The sequence below is a fragment of the Capra hircus genome, chromosome 26, assembly GCF_001704415.2.
Source record: "Capra hircus breed San Clemente chromosome 26, ASM170441v1, whole genome shotgun sequence".
NCBI classification, from domain to species: Eukaryota; Metazoa; Chordata; class Mammalia; order Artiodactyla; family Bovidae; genus Capra; species Capra hircus.
Window position 1 is genome coordinate 9,066,862 of NC_030833.1, and position 23,608 is coordinate 9,090,469.

A 23,608-nucleotide genomic window follows, 5' to 3' on the forward strand; every position below is an offset into this window, starting at 1 on the left:
CTACGATTACGCAGCTTTCACCCTTGAAGACCCAACACATCAGAGAATTGGCATTCCTCTTCCAATAGTAACTGATCTCACAGTCAAAGAAACGGGGTTACTCAACGGGGACTTCCCTGGCCGTCCAGAGGTTAAAACGCCACGCTTCCACAGCTGGGGACTCAGATTCAATCTCTGGCCAGGAAACTAAGATCCCACATGACACTGTAGCGTGGCCAAAAAAAAATAGGCAGCCAGCTTGACCACTCCACTGTCCACAGTACGACTGCTGAGTGTTTCCCTACAGATGATTCTCCTGTAGCCTTGCCCCTTTCCCTCTCACCTTATTAACGCCATCTGATGTCAGAAGTGGGGTGGCTTCACTCCAGGATAAACATAGAAAACAGTATTACTATTTCTGCAAATTTTTAAAAACATTTACAGGCAGACTTTGCTTTACTTTATTGCACTTCAGATATTGCTTTTTTTTTTAACAAACTAAAGATTTATGCCAAGCCTATCAAAGCCATTTTTCCAACAGTATTTGCATTTTGTAATTCTCATAGTATTTCAAAACTTTTTCATTACTACTATGTTTATTATGGTGATCTATGATCAGTGATCTTTGATGATACTTTTGAGAAAAACTACAACTCACTGAAGGCTCAAATTATGGTTAGCATTTTTAGCAATATTTAACTAAGGTACATATGCTGTATTTTTAGACATAATGCTTTGCACACTTAACAGACTATAAACATAACTTGTACACCCACTGGGAAACCACAATACTCACGTGAATCCTTTATTGCTCCCTTTATTGCAGTGGTCTGGAACTGAACCCACAATACCGCCAATGTTTGCCTGTATGTGGATGCCTCATGAGCTTAAAGGTATAAATGAGTGTAACATTTAAGAATGGAAAATGGGAAGTTTGTGAGAGAGGGGTTACAAATGAGGCTTCAAATATGTGCAATGTTTTATTTTGAAACAAAGGGAAGAAAAACAAATATTGTATAATATCACTTATATGTGGAATCTAGAAAAATGGTAAATTTGCAGTCACAGACGTACAGAACAAACTTATGGGGGCCTCCCAGGTGGCGCTAGTGGTCAAGAATCTGCCTGCCAATGCAGGAGACGCAAGACAGGTTTGATACCTGGGTTGGGATGATGCCCCGGAGGAGGAAATAGCAAGCCACATCGGTATTCTTGCCTGGAAAATTCCACGGACAGAGGAGCTTTGTGGGCTGAAGTCCATGGGGCCGACTGAATACAAGCAAGCACACGCGCGCGCACACACACGCACACAGGTGAGATGAATTGGAAGATTGAGACTGACATATATACACTGTGTATAAAATAAATAAGAGAACTTACTGATAGCACAGAGAATTCTACGCAGCACTTGGTGGTGACATAAATGGGAAGGAACCCCAAAAAAGAGGGGATATATGTAATACAGATGACTGACTCATTAGCAAAGTATATATAAACTATAATTCACTAGCTTGTATATACAGCAAGAAACTAACAACACTGTAAAGCAACTATATTCCAATAAAAATTCTAAAAAATAAGAAACAGAGAAGTAAATATGACAAAATGTTAACATTTTAAAATCTGGATGACGACAACCTAGAGGGGAGGAATGGTGTGCGAGGTGGGAGGAAGGCTCGAGAGGGAGGGGACATATGTATACCTAAGGCGGATTCATGTTGATGTATGGCAAAAAGTAACACAAAATTGTAAAGCAACTACCTTCCAATTAAAAATAAATCTTTTTTAAAATCTGGAAGATGGGTTTATAGGCGTTACTCTTTTGACTTTTTCTCAACATTTTAAATAGTTCATAAATGTTTTTTAAAAGATAAGTAAACTGACAAACTTAAGAACCAGGAATTCCACAGATATCTGAGCATCCATTTATGAAAAAGAAACTGAAAAGTTAGCTAGTAACTGAGAGCAATGGATTGAATATTTTTTATCCCAAGAAAGCAATGACTGTGTTAGGCATGCCCTAATAAACATTTTATATATTCATTTATAACCTCATGAATTATTAACTTCATTTAACAGATGAGGAAACTGCTACTCAGAAATTAACATGGCCAACGGTGCAATGAATTAAGCAGCAAAGTCAAGATTCAGAGTCAGGTTCAAAGGCTTCAAGATACAGGCTGTCTCGTGGGTTTCCCTCAGAACAAAGCAGTACCCTCCACAACTAACGTACCTCTACGTTTTTACATGGTGGAGCTCAGAACCAGACATTGAAGCCACCAGAACACTCCCATTTACCCCCCAGAAATCCCCAGGGAAGGTCAGCTCCACCCCCATTCTTCTAGGAGCACCTTGACAGTCAGCAGTCCCTTCCTGGTGAACTGCAGGCCTCGGAAGAAGCATACAGTATTTGTTACAAAGTGAACAAAGGGCAACAGGGGGCACTGGAGGGTCTCAAGCACAGCATGATGAAAAGAACATGTTTTATGCAGCATACAATGGTTTTTCAAATTAGAGGTGTCAAGGCATTAGTCATAAAGTCCATTCAGGGGGCCATAACCAGCATTTCCTAAAAAAAGAAGGGGAAAAAAAAGGCAGGAAGGAAGGCAACTGATGTGTCAGATGCACAGAAGACAAGTGGTGTTTCACACAGCTCTGCCCACTATACACACTCCTGACCTCTGCGTGCTCTGGATTACGGTTCAAATGTGCTGCTTACTTGCGTCGCAACCGAAGGTTTGAAAGTTACTGCTCTAGAAGACAGAGGATTTAGGGTAGAGGCTGGAGCCTGCAGCACACCCCCAGATGGCCAGGAGGGACCCTTTAGGTGGTGTATAGTAACAGTAGAAAGAAAAGAATGATAAACAAAAAAAAGACACTTGAAAACGAGAGAATTTGGACAGGGAAACCCAACGAAAACACTAAGGTATTACACATTCGAGGGGAAGGCAGCCATAATGACAGACAGGCCAACTGTGAGGAAGAGCTGGTGAAGAGGTCCGCAGAGGAGGCAGGAGACACACTCAGGGTGAGATGTGTTAGGCTGCGAGAGACAAGAGGACAGACAGACAGACTACAAAAGCAGCTCGGCCACACCACGCCCTCAAAAGCAGGGGCCCCTCACTGCTTTAACTTAGTCACCTTTTATTAAACTGTATTTATTCTCTTTCAGTTAAACCATGTTTTAAATTTATGCTCTGTCCCCAACCAAGTGGTTATGATTTTAAAAAGCACATAATCACACTCAAGAACCAATACCATCAGTTAGTCTCCGGCTATTACATTATTCACCATCCCAAGGGCTTCCCTTTGATTTAGCATTTGATGGATAAGTACAGACGGGTCTGTCGTTTGGCTGCGAGTGCGCCCACTGATGGCATCAGCACTGGGGCTGGGAGCCGCAGGGCCCTGGCGGCCCTGGCACTCCCGGAGTCGGGCCAGAAGGAGCCTGGCAGCTGCCTGCAGGCTGTGCCCGTCCTGTGAAGCCGCACAGCTGGCTCGAGGGCCCTGCTGATCCAGCAAGAGGGCACAAGGGAAATGGCAGAACTCCAACAGATCACTTTATTCAAGACTGAATCCCCAAAGTACATCCGAATAGACATAATTAAACAAGGCAGTGTGGACCGAAAGGTACAATGTCATCCCCACCAGGACCCCTGATGAAGGGAGGTTTGCTTTACAGAAGGCTTTTACGAAGTAAATTACATTAATTACCAACATTTAAAAACATCCAACATTTAAGGGTTTTGAATCTCTGATTTATTAGACAGCATGGAAATAACAGGTTTAGGTTATTTTACAGAAAGAGCTCAAGCTGCTCATACACAGCAACTGGGCTTGCTGAGGGAAAAACAATTCTTCAGACTACTGCACAAGGACACAAAGACTCCTCATCCTACAGTCAGGAGGAAAGGGCACACCAACAAGAGAACAGAGAAATTCACATACTAAATAATGTGTCCACAATGACTAAAACGCATCCCTTAAGGGACAATCATGTATTGGTAGGAAGCAAAACAAAGCTTTCCATAGAGAAACCACTTTCACGAGATGGTTAGGTGGACCTGCAATGAAGAAAATACATTTCAAAAGATGGGTTCAGATGTACACTAAGTTTTCACTAAAATACTTACAAATAAAAATAAGACCTCTCTCTGTAGCAAAAGAAAATTTTTAAAATACATCATGGATAACACAAATTTCAGTGAAGGATCCAAGTACCATTCAGATACATACATTTTCAAATAATATAAATAAAAAAACAAAAAGTGTGACAACAAAAATACTATTTGGAACTACCTAGAATAGGCCAAGCTAAGTTCATGTTCTGCTTTAGGGCATTACATTGAAATGAATCTCATTCTCACTATAATTTTTTTCTTTTTAACCTTAATCACCAGCGGCTGGGCAACTGAAATGGACATGAGAACTATATAAATGTCAGAGAAATATGTAAACCTCATTAATGTTTCCAAAAATTCATTTAGAGATAGAAACAGGTCCAAATAGATGCCTGTCTAAATGTACTGCAATTACGTTACAATTATTTTTCCAAATACACAGATATGCTCTGTCTTTTCTCAGCTCATTACTGACTCAAACAATTTGCCCTTCTGGGATCAATTGTTTGCTAATAAATAATTGTTTACAGTCACAAAATGATGTTAGGAGGTTTTCTTATTAGTTTTCCTCCTGCACCCTAATAAGATTGAAAACGAGCTGATTCCCCAGAGTCTAACCTTAACCTCGCTTTGTTTCACAGCCCAGGAAATGATGACCCATCTGCTTCAGAAAATAATGGACGGCCGAGAGGAAATATTGTTTAATTGTAGATTAACCTCCTCATGAGGCAGTCTGAAGCAGCTTTAGAATTAGCAACTATAACCAGCAAGAGAAACAAATGGCTCAAGAGCCTTCTTCTCTACCATTTAAGGCCCAGAAAGAACGCAAAGGGGGCTTTATTACCTACATTTATTTACAAACATTTATTTCCGCAGTGGAAACAAAAATCAAGGTCAAAACTGACTCTCAGAAGTGCTGTTGCTGCCCTCCCCTTCTGTTTGCCCAAATACCTTTAAATGCAGAAAAACCATCAAACCATCTCATGCGCTAAAGTATTTAAAAAAAAAAACAAACAATAAAAAAAAACCTCTTTTCCAATATTTTCAGGTTCTTATAATATTAAAAGTAAAAAATGTTCCCTGGCTTCTTTGTTAATAGTAATATATCCACCATTGGGGAGTACGAATTGTTTTATTATCATCAACATGGCACTTAAGTAAATGAAATCTTGTCAAGTACATGGTGACCTACAAGTTCAAAAGAAAAAAGAACAGCATGAGATCAAAATGGCCGGCCAGGACAAGAGACACAAAAGTGAGAGATCAAATGCAAACCCAGCCCTTTATCCAACAGGCTTCACATGCTACGCCTTTTCTAAAGGTCCACCTGTGAAGGCACACACGGTACGGAGCATTTCACACTCTGCCCTCTCTCAGGGACTCAAGCAACTTAGCAAGGGCCCTCTATGCCATTCTAATTCAGAAGAGTACAGGAATCCTGGGAACAGTTATTCCATAAACATTTACTGAGGACTTCCTTCCAGGGCCTGAGGAGAGAGGGACAAGGAGTGGGACAGAGACACTTGGGGGCTGGTATTTTATGGTCAAACAAGTGTCCAGGTACCAGGTTTCCCTCGAGTCTGGTACAGGTACCTAAGTAAAAAGCTCTGCCCTACGTACCAAGAAAATGTAAACGGTTCTTCCCTGTCAACAGTTACACCCAAGAGCCAAAGACATCTCCAGAAATTTCAAAAGTAAGGAAATCTAGTATTCCAGGCAAGCCCATATTACTCTGAATTTCCAGTAAGACCTGAAGGTCATTTCATTCTGTGTAAATATTACAGAAACAACCTCTGTGGAGAGGAAAGATTTTTGGCAGTTCAAATTCTTAAATATCTTAAATAGAATTTGCTAAAATAAATTATTCTTGAATTCCTCAACTTAATTTTGAAGCAATGAGCTAGCAATAACTCCAGAGATTCAAATAATAGTGCCTATTCAAGAAGAATGAGAGTTTGACATTCTTCTCTACAAAACAACTAGGCACAATTTTATCCATCAGACGTCTATCAACCTACGGATATTGAAAGCTTGGGAGAACAAGATAAAATCAACTCCAGCCCTAGAGTCAGCTGTAATATCGAGCAGGCATCAACAATGCTATTCATGAATTTAGAAAAATTAATAAATCCTGGGTTGAATGTAAGAAAAGGCTCAAATACAGGTGAAGCATACTCACTTGGGTTTTGTTTCTGCATCTGTCACTTGGCGAATGAAGATACCATCTTCGGGATGTTCCGTGTCATCCATTTCATACATATACGATGATGCTATTGCAAGCGTGGTCCCATCATTACTGAAGGCGAGTGAGGCGATGCTGGTGGGGTACCGATGGAACTGGCACAGTCGCTTTTTGTTAAATGGATCCCAAATATTTACAAATCCATCAGAACCACCTGCAAGTGATTTCAAAATAGTTCTTGAAAGCAGATATAAAACAGCCATTATCTTGACAATTTTTAAGATCACAGAAGTTGCATTTTCCCCAGGGAATATGATATTAGATTTTTTTCCGCTTTAAATATCATAAAAAACCAAGCACAATTTTTAAGAACTCTGCCCACTGCCCAGGTGGTCCAGTGGTTAATATGCCATGCTTCGAATGCAGGGATCGCACGTTCAATCCTTGGTCAGGGAACTAGGATCCCACATGCAACACAGAATGACCAAAAAAAAAAAACCACCCCTGCCCAAATACAAATATGCAGCATTCCATTAACAGCAAAAGTGTATTAACAAGCAGAAAGAAGTGAACATGCCATACTCTACCTGTGGCAAAAGTATTGTGGATGTTGTGAAAGGAAATGGCGTTGACTGGGTAAATCTGCTCAATATTGTTTTCTTTCAGTCTGTGACACTTGAAGGCATACTTCTTCTTCTGCACCTCGGGGCTTGGGTCCAAGTACTCAACTGCCACTCGACCTTCAATAGAACTTAATACATAACCCTGACAAGAGGAGATCAGAAGACAAAACTAGTGAATCCAGATTCCAAAACAAGGCATATACTCCCAAATTCAACCCACACTAAAGAAAGGTAATTATGTTTAAAACGAAAAGAGAATATGGCTGTATTTTAAGCAAATGTTTAAGCAGGACTTAGTTAAGATCACTCCAAAAGTTTAACACTTATACCTGTTATAAAAAGCAAACAAAAAAGGCCACCATCACTTACTTTACCAGTACTCTGCACACTGCAATCAAAAACATCTAGGTATTCTGTCAAACCTCACAGGAATTTTTAAATTATTTCAATATAATTTATTTGTTGTCCTGTCCAGAAGGGGACTCAAATTCATTCCATCACTTGGAATATATTTTTCTTGGCTTGATGCCTCCTCACTTCTAACAGCTCTAAGAAGAACTGTATCTTCTTCACTGAGGGTGTATCAATAATCCAGACCAACTGGAAAACCAGCCTTCCATCTGTCATCCTGCCTCTTGCTTTTAACTACAACAAGTCAAGTTTATACCCAAACAACACAGATTTTCAGCAAGGTTCAAAAGTGCTCTATAATTTCAAACCTCTCCACACCTTGCTGTGAAACAGTATGTCAGAGAAGATAAGAGAGGAAGATAGTATGAAATCTATATTTTACTTCTTTAATTTTTCAAGATATGAAAAAGATTTATTTCTAAAAAACTATTAACACTGGTAATGAAAAAAGAATTAGTAAAATGTTACTTTTAGTTAAAAAGCTTCCATTATAAACTACAGATACACTCCGACAAAAAATTTTGGATATAAAACATAATATTCATAAATGCAAGCATATTTGGACCATGCATTTAAGGTTTTTCATAACTTCAATTCCAATGGAAACTTACAATATCCTGAGAAGAACTGTGATCACCATTTGAGGTACTAGCCTTTTGAAATAAAGAGCTAAGAGAACAGAATAACAGACCTAATTCTTTTGAGCTCCACAACCACTAAAGGACAGCCGTAAGATTCCAAAGATATCTGCTGTTTTTAATGACTTTCCTCTTATAAAATTCCCCGAGCAAATGACCCCACCACCAACTTCCCTTCGAACTGTCAGGACTGGGGGCAGGGGAGCATTAGTGAAGTGTCACCTCATCTAGTAATGATGATGGAAGGTGACCCACACTGCTCATCAAGAGTTAGTCACTATATGAGGCACAGCTCCCCTCTAACCTTGGAGGCATTCCTTTTAAAAAAAAGAAAACGTAGGTTCTGCTCTCAGACTAGCTAAAAACCTCTATTAGTATTAGGGTACAAAAGAGGGAAACAAGAAGGAAAAAAAAAGGGAAAAAAAGAAAACAACAAATTTCGTAACTCTAAATTTTCAGATTTAAACTTGAATTCGCTGGTTTGTAAATTAAAATACCTGCAAAACTCTCTTTGATTACTGTATGCCTGTCAAGCTTCCTGGAGGAGGAGCACCAAGGAATCAGAAAACCACTGGAAGATTACTTACCCTCTGTGAACATCAAAGCCTTCTCTAAAATTGAGTTAACACACTAGCTTTTAACAAAAGGCTACTGAAAATACACCTAACAGAAATTCCAATCACCACTCCAAAAAAAAAAACAAAAAAAAGAGAGAAAGAAAGCAAGCAATGCGTAAAACGCAGTGACCAAATCATTATCATAAAGGATTCTACTATTTTCAAATTCCCACAGCGGGCGGCGGAGGCAAGGTCAGTACCTGCTTGTTGGGGAATGCTCGGATGCAGCGCGTCTGGTACTTGAGGCTGGACTCGCGGCGCTGCTGCACGTAGCCCATGTTCCGCAAGTCCCACACCAGCACTCTGCGGCCTGCAGTGCCCACGATCAGCCGGTCTCCCGACACCGACAGGGTATACACCTTTCAAAAAAGACCAAAACTTGCTAAAAATGCATGCGGGCAAATGGCATTTTGCTCCAAAATAAAGTCCACGGATCATAAAACCATTAAAAAAAAGTTAGCTGATAGGTTCTCAAACACAGGTACCAAAATTTTAAATACTTCAGTTACACAAACCAAGTAACTGGCACAAAATAATACACCCAAGATATTAATGCTTAACCACGTATCGTAATAATGCACATTCTAGTTAACTCTCCAAAAGTATCTCTGAAGACGATTCTCTTTCTTACTAAAACAAACTAAATTAGTAAATAATTTTATAGCCCTCTTGTTTCATTTAGTCACAATATAAAAGTGTAAAAGATACTCAAAAAGGAGACAATAGATAGTAAAACCATAAAAACAGCTCAAGATACCTTTCAATGGGCTTCTGGCTTTTCATAAGACAATCATTTTCAAAGTTATTTTTCTATGACCACCTTTTAGAGATTTCACGTTGCAACGCTTTGATTTTCCCACCTGTCACACTTAATAAATAAGCCTTTCCAGGAAGAGTGAGAGAGTTAACATTAATTACCTGCTTACTTGCTTTTGGTGGCATACAAACTCAAAATTAAAAGACAAGGTCAGTGGTCTGGCATATGACAAAGCAAATTTTTACACTTTGATGTCACACTAAACACTCAAGACAGAGTTATGTTTACGGAAAATTTTAAAAGCATTTATCCCCTAAAAACAACTGGTTTTTTCCCCCCCTCAAAATTCCTTTTCTTCAATAGTAAAACAACTTTCACAAATTATCTCCTTATAATAAATCACAAAATTTCCTGCCTTTAAGGTGACTTACTTTCAAATACATTATCTGGAGACCAAACAGAGATAGCTAATTCATGAAAATAGTAATAAAATGTACTTTCCTGATCATGTTAAATCATTTTTTAAAAACCTAGACTTCAGGTATATAACTGTGTTCTGATCATTACTTTCAATTAATAAGCAACTAATTTAATCTAATACTTTAAAACCTGAAAAATCACTATAAAAAATGAAGAGGCCTCATTACATGCTAAGACATCTCTTTAACATTCAGTAATTAAAGCTTACGGTTAGTTATCACTAACGTATTAACAACGTAAGCGTCCCCCCCACCACCGCCTCCCAGGGAGGGCGGGGGGACTGGGCTTAATAACATAATAACCTGATAATTTCTACAATCTAGCCTTAAAATTCAACAACTAATTTGACCAAGGGAAAAAACACAGAATTTAAAAGACTCAAAACAGTAGATTTAATACAAGTGTATTTCAATGAGATATAGTAAGATTTACTGTTGTTTATTCAAAAAACATTTGCAGAAAAACAGAAATTAGCTAAGCTAAGACACATGAAACACCGAATTCAAAAAAACAAAGAATCCAGAAAAAGATCAATTTGTAACACTACAATCAGAACGGGAATTTTATCTTAAATCCTTACTATCCAGGTGACACACAAGCTTCTAACAGTGCTTTCTATCCCCACTGATCGTAAATCAAGTAAAAACACTGTCATGCTACTGACTAGGTATATACATTTATCAAAGACCGTATTAAAAAAAGTGACATAATGAACCTTGCTGAACCAATAAGCAGCTTGATTCAGTGTGGCTGTCCATTATATGATATTCTGTCAGCAATTTATCACAGCTCTTAACATGTTACATACAACCATAAATCAAAACTAGAAACAATGCAATTATTTTATTCTGAACAAAGGTCTTGCCAGGAGTAGATTCGACTGTGATGTGACAAAAATAATGGCTCTTTGGATGCACTACAGTATATAATGACAGCTAACAGGAACTGAATAGTATATTTACACTGAGGAAATAGACTCAAGTGAAGGATACCTTTAAACTGCTAAAACAATCAATCTTTAAAATTAACTACCACCTGATAAAGTCTGATGAGGATACAGCAAGAATGCTCAATTACACTTTCATTGTACAGATCAAAAGGTTACAATAATACACAACATTTCAGTTTTAAGAAGCTTCCTTCAACTACCTCTGTCAGTATTAAAAATAAATAAATTATAAAAGCCAGGGAATAAAGGACATCTTTTTCACTAAACTTTAAATGATAACCCATTTCACCCCCTCACAGTCAACTAAAGAGAAAGCTCAGGCCATAGTGAAAATGAGTGATGCTCCATCCCACTTCCTGCTTGGGGAAGTCAAACTCAATTTCAGTCTTTGCTAAATGACTTCTCTGAAAAGTTGCTTCTCAGCCCTAGGATCTAAAGCATTACAATACATGGAAGTGGGTTTATCACTCGTGCTATCCAGTACAAATGTGACAACTGACAGGAAAAAGCTGGCCAAAGTATGATTAGTTTTCCTTTACATATTTAGTTGGGTTTGTAAAACAGACCCATCAACTCTTAACCTCTAAATTCAACATTATCTTCATCATTTATCAAGTCAAATCACCCCAAGAACCATAATTCCTGTCATGAACATAAAAAGCCTACCTTTTCAGGCTGAGAGAAGGTCCCAGCATTACAAGGGGTTCTGGGATCCCACAATTTAACCGTCTGATCCCAGCTTCCAGTAACCATCACATTCACTTCGGGACAGTATTCAACACATCTGATAGGGGCATCATGGGTTCCAACAAGATTTTCTGTAGGAATAAAAATAAACCAACAACCAACACCTAGCTTTACTAAAGATTTCTCAGGTGAACAACAAAAAGAAACATTCATTCTACTGTAATGAATCCACTTCCACTCACTCAACAGAAGTATCTATACACAGAAAAACTCCAGGACTACAAAGTCATTCATTGACCTCTGTCCATCTTCCAGTGCATAGCTTGATTCACTGGCACAGTAACATGAAAGGCTACCTTGAGTTTCAGACTACATTAAAATGATGGTGTATCCGTTATTTTCGTCAGTTGATTCTAGATTCTTTCAAATCAGGAACCTTGTTTCAACTCTATAGTTCTGACTGTATCTAGTGCATGTTCTGATACATGCTAAGTGTTCAAGATATACCTGTTGAATGAACACTTGAGTGGAGAACTCTGGTCCAAGGGATCTGGATAAAACTTATCACATTAAGCTGATGTTTCAAAGAAACGAATTTAAGCGGTAACAGGATTATCTGAAAGCTGGGGATGAGGAAGGCAGGGAGGCTCAGGATTAATAACCACCTGGTTTTCATGGTGGTTATACTTCTTTCCTTCTTTATTATTTATCTGGCTATGCTAGGTCTTAGTTGCGGCATTCAAACTCTTAGTTGTGGATGTGAGATCTAGTTTCCTGACCAGGGATTGAACCCAGGCCCCCTGCATTAGGAGCATGGAGTCTTAGCCACTAGACCACCAGGGAAGCTCATCAAATTTCTAATACACAATTTCTTCCCTTTCAATTTCAACTTTTCACATTATCTCATTCATTCATTCAACTAACATCTACTGTCTACTATGTGCCAGAATCTATACCACATGCTAAGGTAACAACAAATACAAAGAGTATGTGGTTCTGATCCTCAAAGAGGAAAACTACCTGTTTAAAAACACTCCATTTAAACAAGAAAGAAAAGTATCTCATAAAATTCAGCAAAGATCTCCTAAGAATAAGCAGCTAATTCCTTTAATTATGGTCCCCAGCATTAAAAATCTTTGTTTGCTTTTTGGTGTTTTCTTGAGTTTTCAAACAAATAGAACCTAAACCTGCAAGCTAACTTCCTAATTAGAAAAAACTGCTAGCAAACAAAACCAAACATCTGCAGCTGTGAGTTACACGACAAAACAGCTTTCACATAAAAGCCTCTTCTGATTGGATCCTTCTTTTCTTTCTGGATAAAATATAGTGCCCATCCTCCATCCATTCTCTCACTGTCCAACTCATCCTCATTAAGTCCTATCTCTGTGCCTTGCTATGTTCTTCAAGTACATCTATGTCTAATACATGCATGTACAACATAAAAACCTTTACTAGAGAGCTCTGTGTATTTGACTTCCATTCCAATCTCTATTCTACTTCCAAGCACGATAAAAATGTGGGTAATTCATTTCATTGCTTAGAAATTAACTAAAAGAAAACGTGTAACCCTGTCCTTCATTCAATAAATGTAACTGAATAATGTTCTATGCTAAGCAATTATACAAGCTGGGTTACTATGGTACCCAGACAGGACTGACTATTTTATAATGTTAGATTTTTAAAACCCTGTCTTCCTTCAGTCTGAACTATAGTAGTAGTTTCTGAAAAGGGAACTCTGAAACATCAACATTATCCTAGAAAAATTCTACTGCAAGGCAGAACACTGCAAGATCCAGTTCCCTTCTGAGGGCAGGGTAAAGGTCAAATACTTAAGTGCCACTTCATGTAAACACTGTGGATGGAGATCACAATGAGTTACACTGTTAAAATACATACATTATATTTTGTGATTCTAACTTAATGGTTATCATTTAAACAAAAAAGTCCTAAATTCAAGCCATTTTTACTTTTATCTAAGCAACTCAGGAACTAAGCAATTCAGGAACTACTCTTCTTAAATAAAGATTTGTGAGTAAGCACTAGCTAAGAAAACAATAAACTGGTAAAAATGAGGCTCTGTTACCTTGATCGGTGTTCAAATCATGCATTTTCAATTGATGGTCTAATCCCCCACTCCAGGCATGTGTTGGATCCTACAAAGTAAAAGTTTCAAGTCATTCAAAACTTACAGAGCTTTAAAAAAAGTGTTTAACCTTGGAGTAGGAAATGGCAACCCACTCCAGTATTCTTGCCTGGAAAATTCTATGGACAGAGAAGTCTGGAGAGCTGGCAGTCCATGAGTAGCAGAGGTGGACATGACTGAGCACGCATGTGTAACAGGTTATGGAATTTGGAAAATACTAACAAGGAAAATGTTTCCTGTAGCCCAATCACCTAGAGATAACTACTGCCAACACTTTACCATGTCTCTTCTAATCTTCTTATAAAAACAGATATAATTTAAAAATAAAGTGTGAAATCAAACTCTGGACACTTTTTAGTTTCAGGAATATAGCCCATGTCATTAATCAATCCACAGAAATATTATCAGTAGCGATTTCATGATAATCCATACTTTAAGTGAACTTCCAATTTTCTTATGTCCTTATTGTCAAACAATTTTTCTCACATTTTTATTTCAATAAAAAACCACATAATAAGCATTTTTAGTAGTGTTTTCTAGGAGCAAGATTAAGGGAAATTAGGGTATGGACATTTATAAGATTCGTGCTTCTTCCTGGCAAATTCCATTCTAGAAACATCCTCTCCATCTACTTTCCCATCCATATAAAGAGCCACTTGCCTTGCCACATCCTGCTCAGCATTACTTATAATTTCTTATATTGCAATGAGTTTATTAGGAGTAAACAGTATCTGTGGTTTTAAACAGCATCCTTCGATTACTTGTAAAGTTGACTCTTTTAGGTTTAATAATTTTTAAATGAAAAAAAAAAAAGCGTTGAAAAATTCCTCTACCAGCCAACTCCTCAGTTTATGTTCAGAATGAAGTACCCTGGGCTCACTCATTGTAAATAAACAAAAAACAGTGCAAAAAAACTGAGCAAACTAAGTAGTCACCCAAACTACTACGCACACAAATTAAGAAGAACTGTTCACCACACTGGCTGAGAGCCAATATGTAATCCCATTTACTAGCAAACAAACCTCTTAATAAGTAAGACGGCCAAATTTTACAGTCTTGCTGTTAGTTTCACATATATTCTGTCCAGAAAAATTCAGTGTTAACTCCATCAAAAGCTTAAGGGGAGACCCAGTTCCTGACGTCTGTCAAGTCCCCAGGGCCAAAACGCAGAACAAAGCAGCACCGGAACCTCAAGGTTAAGGGTGGGGGTGGGGTGGGGGTGGGGGTGGGGGTGGGGGTGGGAGGGGAGGGGAAAGAGAGGGGTGCTGTCCAAATAACCCTACAGACAAGAGCCTTCGCCCAACACTGCAAAAGGGACGCTGATCACGAGGGACACCATAAAACTCAAAAGGGTGCAGGAGCTGACACGGAGAACACCTACGTAGAAGGCGCAGTCCAGGACGGCGCCGGTGTGCTGGTACTTGAGACGCATGGAGTTGGCCGGCACATCGTAGAGGCGCACGGACGTGTCCCAGGAGGAGACCAGCAGGAACTGGGATGTGTTGGGGCTGAACTTCACCGAGGAGATGCCGTCCTCGGGGGGCTGGTTCAGCTTGAACTCGTTAGAACCGGTCATCTAGGGAACAAGGGCCTGGTGAGAGTCTCCCCAAGAGGCCGGGGTCGCGAGGCTCGACTAGCAGAAAGGGCCGGGCAGTACGGGGGTGGGGCGGGTCCCCCAAGGGGCCGGGGTCGGGCGGCTCGATTCGCAGAAGGGCTGCCGAGTAGGTGGGGTGGGGGTGTCTCTGGGGGACCGGGACCGAGGGGAAGGCCGGCAACGTGCCATCTGCGCCTGCGCAGGGCCGCCGCGCCCTCGCCGGTCCGGCCTCATCGACCCCCCTCCCCGCCGCCCCTCCTGAGCTTCCCTACCGGCTGGGCCCGCACTGCCACACCCCTAACTCCAGCCTGGCCCGCCGGGTCCACACCCTCCCCCGCTGCGGGCTTCTGCACGCCAGCCTCTCCCCACTCCCGCCCCGCGTGCTCCTAAAATAAAAAGGAAAAGCCGTGGAAGTGAACCCGGTTCCCAGCGGACTGCTCCGCCGGCTCGGGAACCCCGGGGACATCCCCGGAAAGCCCGTGCCTGCGCTCGGCCACCTCGCCCCGCTACCTCGGGCTCCCTTCAGAAGCAATTCAGCCACCGCGCCCGCCGCCACTCGCCGCCGCCTAGCTTCCCTCGGCGCTCTCGCGCGTCGAGCGAAGTAGGCGGAGACAAAGCTCCAGCCAAAGCCTCTCATTGGCTCATTTCAAACGCCAACGTCTCCTTCTAAGGCAGCCGATTGGTCCATCCCAAGGCCCCGGGCTCGGGCGACCCAGTCAACCTGTTCCGGCACAAAGGGAAACGGCAGCCTTTCCGATCACGTGACTGCTTTCCGCCACGAGGCTGAGGCGGCCCGCCAGTGCTGGACGCGTGAAAACTACAACTCCCAGAGTTCGTGTGGGGCATACTGGGAAATGTAGTCCTTGTGGCCAACGCTTGTCCTGTCCTCTCAATAGTAGGCGGGAAAGATGCTCTTTCCTTTTGACTCTTGGAGCCCTCCCCATGTCTCGGACACAAGAACTCCATTTTGGTCTGTACTTTTATAGGACTGAATTAGTCTCCCTTCCACTGGACGTACATATCCGGTGAAGTTAACCAAAAGTGGAGAAGAAAATATTTGCTCTGACGCATGTTTTGCCCCACTTTTTTCTCATTTTCCTGGACTTTCCACCTATGAAGCAGGTGCTCACATTTCCCATTGTCGAAGATCTTCTGACTTCAGAGAAACTAATCCTTATTTATACTCTGCTTTATCTCTTCATTCCATCTTTCTGCAAACATTTATTGAGCACCCAGTTCGTGCCAGGCCTAGTGAGAAGAGTGAGGAAAAGCATTGATCAGATCAGTTCTTACTCTGGAGGAACTGTTTTTCCAGAAGGTTGGACAGACTGGGAAACAAATAATTACTCTTAAGTGTTAAAGCTCAAAAGCCTCTTACAGACATATGTCCAAGTAAGACCTTAAAATGACAACCACAAGCTTCTCTCTATTCCACTCTCTCACACCCCAACAGCACTCTAGACTTACAGGCTCTGCTCTATTTTCTGTTTCTAGAATCCTCCAGAAATAGGAGAATCAAGAAGGTTGCTTCTGTAATGAGAAATGCTTTGGTCTCCATGAAAGAAAAGCAATATTTAATAACTAGAATGCTGTGACTCAGTTACTATTGAATATCAAAAGCATGCTGAAATGTTTCAATTTAATCTGTGCTATACCATCTTTTTCACTGCCTTTTGTATTGTGGGGGAAAAAACCTTACTTTATTATACAATTGTATGAAGTGGGAGAAAATTGTTGAGGTTAAAGTGTTTAATTTCTAAGGCAACTCAATAGAGAAAAGGTGTTGTTGGTCCTTATGCGTTCATATACACTGACTCAAGTGCACTTCTTTTTGTGAATCGTGATACAGTAAACATACAACCACCACTCTTCTGCCCAGTGTACTGATGGTATTCCTGCCAAAATACAGATTCTTCCCCTCTCTCAATTCAGTCGCTCAGTCGTGTCCAACTCTTTGCAGCCCCATGAACTGCAGCCCGCCAGGCTTCCCTGTCCATCACCAACTCCAGGAGCTTGCTCAAACTCATGTTCATTGAGCTGGTGATGCCATCCAACCATATTATCCTCTGACGTCCCCTTCTCCTCCTGCCTCAATCTTTCCCAGCACCCTCACCAGTCCTCATACTTGTTTTTCTCTCTCTCCTCTTTCAACAACTTAATGGCTAGGTTAAGAATTTTAAAGTGCAGTGCCTTACCTCCATTCTAATTTTGGCTAAATAATTTTATCTCCAAATAATTTTATTTGGTTCCCTCTCCCAGTTGTTTATTTAATTCTACTAGTGTTCAAGATTCTGAGCATGAATTATCCACTAATAAAATCTAAGTGTATTTCATTATCCAGTGTGTGTATGATTCAGGTCCCTCTGGACAGACAGTTGCAGCCGGACTCGATTTGAGTTTTAAGAAACGTCAATCTTTTAAATCCAGTTTAGAGCCTGAAAGGAGGCTGATGATTTTGCTGATTATTCAAATGAATTGATAGTCTTGAGATCGGAAATCTGGCCACAATGGAGTCTTGAACAACATCTTAAATCCAAATGCAAAGCTGTGTGTGTTTCTCTGTGTGTGTGTGTGTGTGTGTGTGTGTACTTAGTTACCTATAAGAAAGAGGTATTCCTAGAAACTAATCACACTGTTGGATCACCTTTGACTCCTAATTTTTGGATTAGTAAAAAAGTGATGTATCCACTATATGACAAACGAAAAGGATCATCCCTAAAATCCTAAGGGCAAAAACCACTTTGCTGTTAACTGTCTACACAAAACCACTTCCTATAAAAGAAGTAAGCCCAAGAAAGATATAGTGATCTAATACTGGTAAAACCATCATCTCTTTTTAAAAAACAATCTATCGAAGTGCCAACCAAAATGATATGGATGAAATATTTCTTTACAAATAGTTCCTTGAAGGCAATTTCGTTAAATCTGCATAGAATATTCAAAGAGCAACTTGAGAGGAAAAGAAAAATTTAAAGCCGGTTATCTGGAAGGAGAGAAGGTCACTGAAATATGTGTACCAAAAATATCAGAAGAAAGATGCAGTGTTAGTTTTCTCTCTCTGACTGGCGATATCTAGCATAGTTCCCAGCCCTGTTTACCAGGGCTCAGTAAATATTGAACTCAGCTGGAATTAAATAAATGCAATTGACCTAACAACTTTGGCACATGGGTTCTTGGGTAGCATCCTTCAGGTGTCATCTTGAAATTGTAAATTTCAAGAAATTTAACGTGAGAAGAAAAAAATAGAAACCTCAAATATGAATAAGACATCAGGTATTTTAGACATGATACTGTGGGTCACATAGACGGGTTACAGATATCCTGCATACTTTCACAAAATGCAGATAATTTCCATGTCTGTTGACTCCAAAAGACCGGTCCATCAAGTCGAGATTTTCTTTCTAGAGGATGAGATCCGGCCTCTGCGCTGCGACTCCCCGCACCTTAGCAGCGGCTAAGGAGTAGCTCGGGCCGGAGAACCCGGGAGCTCGACTCACGTGACACTGAACGGTCAGCCTCCTCAAAACTCAGGCTTTTTTTTTTTTTTTCTCGACGTTTTACGAGGAACAGGTGGCTGCGGTCTAACACTGAAAGCCAGCGATTTGCATAACACTCGCGCGCCTCTGTTCTCTTGATGCCGCGCCTTCCCAAGCCAGGGTGCGGCAGCAGGTGTTGGGGAGCCGAAATCCGTGGGCGCGCAGACAGCGCATCAAGGTTCCATTCAGTGCCAGCTGCCACGTGCCTGCCCGACACCGGGCCTCTTAGCCACGCTCCATGCGAAACCACGAACAACAACAACAACAAAAACTGTGGGGAGGAGCCTTCGCCTCCCGAGCTTTCTTTGCCGGGTCTTGGGCCTGGATTCCCTCCTTGGCCGAAGGGCCGCCTCTCTGCGCCCTGTTCCTGCGCCGCGCCAGACGCGCAACCCTGCCACCGGCTTGGGAACTGTGAGCGGCTGTAAGTCTTGTCGCGCCAGGCTGGGGGGACGAGCAAACCGGGCTCGACACCAGATCCAGGCAGGGCCGCCCCACCTGCCCTGTGCCCTCGGAGGGGAGGCTCCTGTCACTGAATGGACCACGTCGCACGGCCCTGTGCTGCCGCCAACCCCAAGCCGCTCCCAGGGCTGGAAAGAAGCTCGTTCCACAAGGCAACTGCTTTGGCAACTGCAGTCCCGCATCTATCCCTCTCAGCGCCCCGGGAGTTGGATTCCGGCCGGGCTGAGTCTCCGCCCGCGCGGAGACTAGGGCACCCGCTAGTGGAATGGGGTGCGCCTCCAGCCCACGTGCCATCTCGGCGGCGCCCGACCTTTAACTTCTGACCTCCGCCCCACCTTCCAGGTGGGGAGATCCAGACCTCCTCTGACGCACGCCTGCAACCAGTTCCGTGGAAAAGCGACAAGAACCTGCGCATTAGCACGCCAGCCAATCAATTGCACCAAAGTTAGCAACGATGCTTAAAATGTTTATTTTTTCTTTTTAAAAATATTTACAGATCTGAAATCTATCCCCCTTTCTCCCCTATCCATCCTCGGGACAAGGGAAATGAAAAGAGGCGTTGAGATCATTGTTCAAAGCCCCCAAGGACTGGCTTGGCCGGCCGTGTGTGCGTGTACACATATACAGGTATATTTACGGGGAGAGGAATGTATCTGGTTTGGTGTTTTTATTTTTCTGATTTTTTTTTTTTTTTGGTCCTACCGTCCAGTGTCGATCTGACCGAAACTCCCTGTCCGACCACCACCCTAGAACGTCCCCTCCTAAATGATTTTCAAAACGTATTGGTTTGTTTGGGGGTTGGAGGCGGGTAGAGAGCAAATGATCTGACTGGAGGGATGCCGATAAATACCAGAAACAATCAAACCAAAGTAGGGCAGAAGCCATAAATAAGAGATAATGAATACACATGGTGTATTTCGTAATATTTCTGGAAACGCGCCGCCTGCTCCGGAGTTGGGGGGCGGGGGCAGCCCGCGCCAGCCAAGCTGGGAGCGGGCGGGAGGGCGCGCGGCGCGGGGCCGGCGGGCCGCTCTCAGTAGTCGAGCTTGTTGTAGAGGTTGTAGAGAGGTAAGGCGGAGAGGTTGCTGCCCGGGTAGTAGAGCGGCGCGGGGAAGGCGAGCGAGCGCGGCACTGGCACGCGCAGCAGCGAGCTGTCCCGGAACACCAGCGGCATGCCCACCAGAGTCTGCGCCGACGCGTGCGCCATGTTGGCCGCCTCCAGCTCGGCGGAGAGCTGCCGCTTCCACTTGTTGCGGCGGTTCTGGAACCAAGTCTTGACCTGGGTCTCGGTGAGCTGCAGGCTGGAGGCGAGGCAGGCGCGCTCCGAACTGCTCAGGTAGCGCTTCATGTCGAAGGTGGATTCGAGCTGGTACACCTGGCTGCGCGAGAAGACCGTGCGCGTCTTCTTCTTGGCCGCGCCCGCCTGCCGCTCGGCGCCGCCGCTGTCCCGCGGCCGCTCGGGCCCCGGCGACGGCGAGCCCGCGGGCAAGAGCCTGTCTTTCTCTTCCTTAAAGTCCGGGTGCGAAGAAGAAAGGAAAGGCTTGCGCTCCGAGCTCGCCGGCCCCGCGCCTCCGCTGCCCTTGGGAGTACCTGGGGAGTGAGAACAGATAAGAGAGCCATGGAATTGGGGAGCCTCATGGACCCCCAGCTCCTGCCAGGACCAGGGGCTTGGCTGGCGCCTGCAGCCGTGGTTCCCATGTTCCTGGATCTCAGCCCCTACTCTTCTCTACCTCTCGCTGAAACCCAAAAAGCGGCACCTGGCTTTTGAAAAGCAACAGGAGAGGGACCCAACTACTTGGAGCCTGGGGTCTCTGCGCTCCCAGCTTCCTGAAAGGACGTGTGGCAACAGGGGGAGGAGGTCTGGAGGGGGAACATTAGCATCTTTTTGAAAGATGATTTTGCCTTGTAGTAACTGAGCTGGAAGAGTTCCCTGAGCTTTATAGGGTGGCATCGTTTCACAGGCCGTTTGTTCAGAAATCAAGCTAAGGGCTGACACGAGGCTCCCCTTGGTCAAATGTTGTAAAGAGGAACCATCTCTGAAAGGCACCATTGTCAATCATCTTGGAGTGCTAATCATCCTGAGGAGGAGGAGGGGAGAGAGAGAGAGGCAGAGGTCGAAGAGAGGGGAAGGGAGAGAAGAAAAGGACGCAGAAAGAGATTGCCGTAGAGACGGACGGACGGACCGCTCAGATCCGACTTCCAGACCTCGTGTGCAGAAAGTATCCGATGTGCAAAGGGGGTATTGCAGAGCCTCGAGAGCGGCCGGCCCTGTGCCAAACCCGCAAACACACTCCCTTCAACCCAACCTTCCCCAAACCGCGCCGCGCGGCATCTGTGTTCCCGGTTTCTTCCCGAGCGCCCGCGGGGCGGAGGAGTCAGCGCGGAGCACGCCTCTCCCCCCAACCCCACCCTCGGCCCCGGACCCCGCGCGGCCGTGGCTCTGGCCGGGGGCGGGGGGCCGGACGCGAGAGCCCCGGCAGTTTCCCTCCCCTAGAGCTTGCTCTAGGCCGAACCCGGCGGCTTGCGATCCTTACCCAGGCAAGGAAAGGGGATGGGGGGGTGGTGCTTGGAGCCGGGCTCCTTGGGGCCGTGCGGGTCTGGGCAGAAGCAGGCGGGTGCCTTCCAGCCGTCGTCCGGCTCCTCCTCCTCCGAGGACACGGACAGGCTGCGCTTCCTGGCCGGCCAGCCGGCCGGCTCCCTTGGCGCCTCCGAGGGGCCCCCGCCCAGGATGGACTGAATGGTGAAGCTGGAGACGCCGCCGGCCGCCGGACACCCCTTGCCCGCATCTTCCTTGCTGCCCATCCTGGGTTCATAAGAAATCGGAGGAAACCAAGAACTCCCTTTAGAAATGATCTGGGTGGAAGGTGGTGCAAGCAGGCAGGCGGGGGGGAGGGGCGGGGAGGGGAGTTAGGGGGAGGGGGCGGCGAAGCTGGCGAGGCGTCCCCTCCGCGCGGGGGAAATGCGGGCACCCGACAGCTGCGCTGGGGTCCCTGCCCGCCCGGCTTCAGGTGCGCCCGCCCAGCCCCGGCGCGAATGCCCCTTCCTTGCCCGCCAGCTCGCCGGGTCCCCGGCGGCGCGGAGGTGGCGCGGCCTCATTTGCATAGAGGTTACTCGGACGCGGCCAATCGCAGCGCCGCCGAGCGGCCCCGGAAATTTTCAAAAAGCGCAGGCCGGGCTCTCACAGCCCCTGTTCTCTCCCCAGCTCGCGAAGAGCCCAGTGGGCAGCTGCTGTGTCCAACCAGCCTGGACCAAAAGCAGGATGGATGACAGCTAGGTTCTTAGCCTCTGTGGCATCTCTGATGGCTCAGACCCCGGCCCTGTTGAGAGACAGGGGCAGCTCGGGGCTCAGAACTGGAGTGGCCCCACGCCTCCTTTAGGCGACAGGTCCTCACACCCTCAAAAGGCTCACAGGCTGCGCCATGACCCTCCCCAACCTCTCATCCCTTCTCTCCTGAGCAGCCAGGTAGAGCTGGCAGGCCTCTGCGCCCCGCGGGGGAGGTTGGGGGTCGTGGGATTTAGGAGCGTGCCCATGGGAACTGATGCTCTTCGTAGCAGCTTAACTAGGAGGCCTAGGATCAGACAACTTTGGCCCTTCCTCCCCACAGCCCCCAACCTTGTCACAGGCCCTGCAGGACTGCATGATCGTTGTGAGGCGGGGCCGGGGGTGGGGGGGCCGGGGCGGCGGAGGCCCTAGATCTTGTTTCAGGAGATCCAGGTTCAAGTCCCAGCACTATCATTTACACGCTAGGTGAGCTTCGACAAACTAAGTCCTAATCAGAGCCTCACTGTTCTCAAAGGTGATACGCACCCATTAATATCCCCTTTCCTTCACCTGTTTTGAGAATGGCCTAGGTAGGAATGAAAGGTACTCTGTAAACAGACCAAATCTCGGCCTTGTCTTCCCTGACTCATTTTTACCTAAATATTGGAGGTCAAGGAATTGCTGCAAAAATAGAAGCGATTTGCTCCAGGACAGGGGAGAAGGAGGTGAGGACCATGGTTTTAGGATTAGGGAAAGGGTATTCAAATGGGAAGGTGACCTTGAACAGGATTCTTAAACTTTCTGAGCCTTGGTTTTCTCATTTTTAAAATTAGGGGAAAGCAACGATTGCCTCGAAGAAGCTAAATGAGGTCAAAGTGCTTGATTCTGAGCACAGCTTACGGTAGGCGCTCAGTTAACCATAGTTCCCTAAGGTGTTTGCACGGCCCCTTCAAAGCCCTGACTCCTGCTCTTTTCATTCCCAGATCAACTGGTACCAGATGCGAAACCCACGCGACGCAGGCAAAATGTTTCGGGGGCATAGTTGCCTACACAAGCCTGGAGGAACCCAAGGGGAGGCAAGACTCCAAGGCGCTCAGACGACCTCAGCCCCGGGTCTGCAGCCTCCGGTACGGCTCGGCCAAATGATCCCAGGAGCCCTGACCCTATGGT

The 23,608-nt window shown here is 44.4% G+C and overlaps 2 protein-coding genes across 3 annotated transcripts; both read right to left on the reverse strand.

The window, feature by feature from the left end:
- On the reverse strand, nt 3,520-15,796 carry BUB3 (BUB3, mitotic checkpoint protein). Of its 2 annotated transcripts, none has more exons than XM_018041574.1 (8): nt 15,692-15,796; nt 14,969-15,163; nt 13,528-13,597; nt 11,424-11,575; nt 8,772-8,930; nt 6,870-7,047; nt 6,280-6,496; nt 3,520-4,043 (listed from the first exon to the last, which is right to left on the reverse strand). In XM_018041574.1, exons 2-8 carry the CDS (start codon nt 15,161-15,163, stop codon nt 4,034-4,036), a joined length of 981 nt encoding a protein of 326 aa, XP_017897063.1. In that variant the 5' UTR covers nt 15,692-15,796; the 3' UTR covers nt 3,520-4,033. The 2 variants fall into 2 exon arrangements, with proteins under 2 accessions (XP_017897063.1, XP_017897062.1); XM_018041573.1 differs by having other exon boundaries at nt 3,711-5,288.
- On the reverse strand, nt 19,044-22,030 carry HMX2 (H6 family homeobox 2). Its single transcript, XM_018041733.1, has 2 exons — nt 21,711-22,030; nt 19,044-20,766 (listed from the first exon to the last, which is right to left on the reverse strand). Exons 1-2 carry the CDS (start codon nt 21,976-21,978, stop codon nt 20,210-20,212), a joined length of 825 nt encoding a protein of 274 aa, XP_017897222.1. The 5' UTR covers nt 21,979-22,030; the 3' UTR covers nt 19,044-20,209.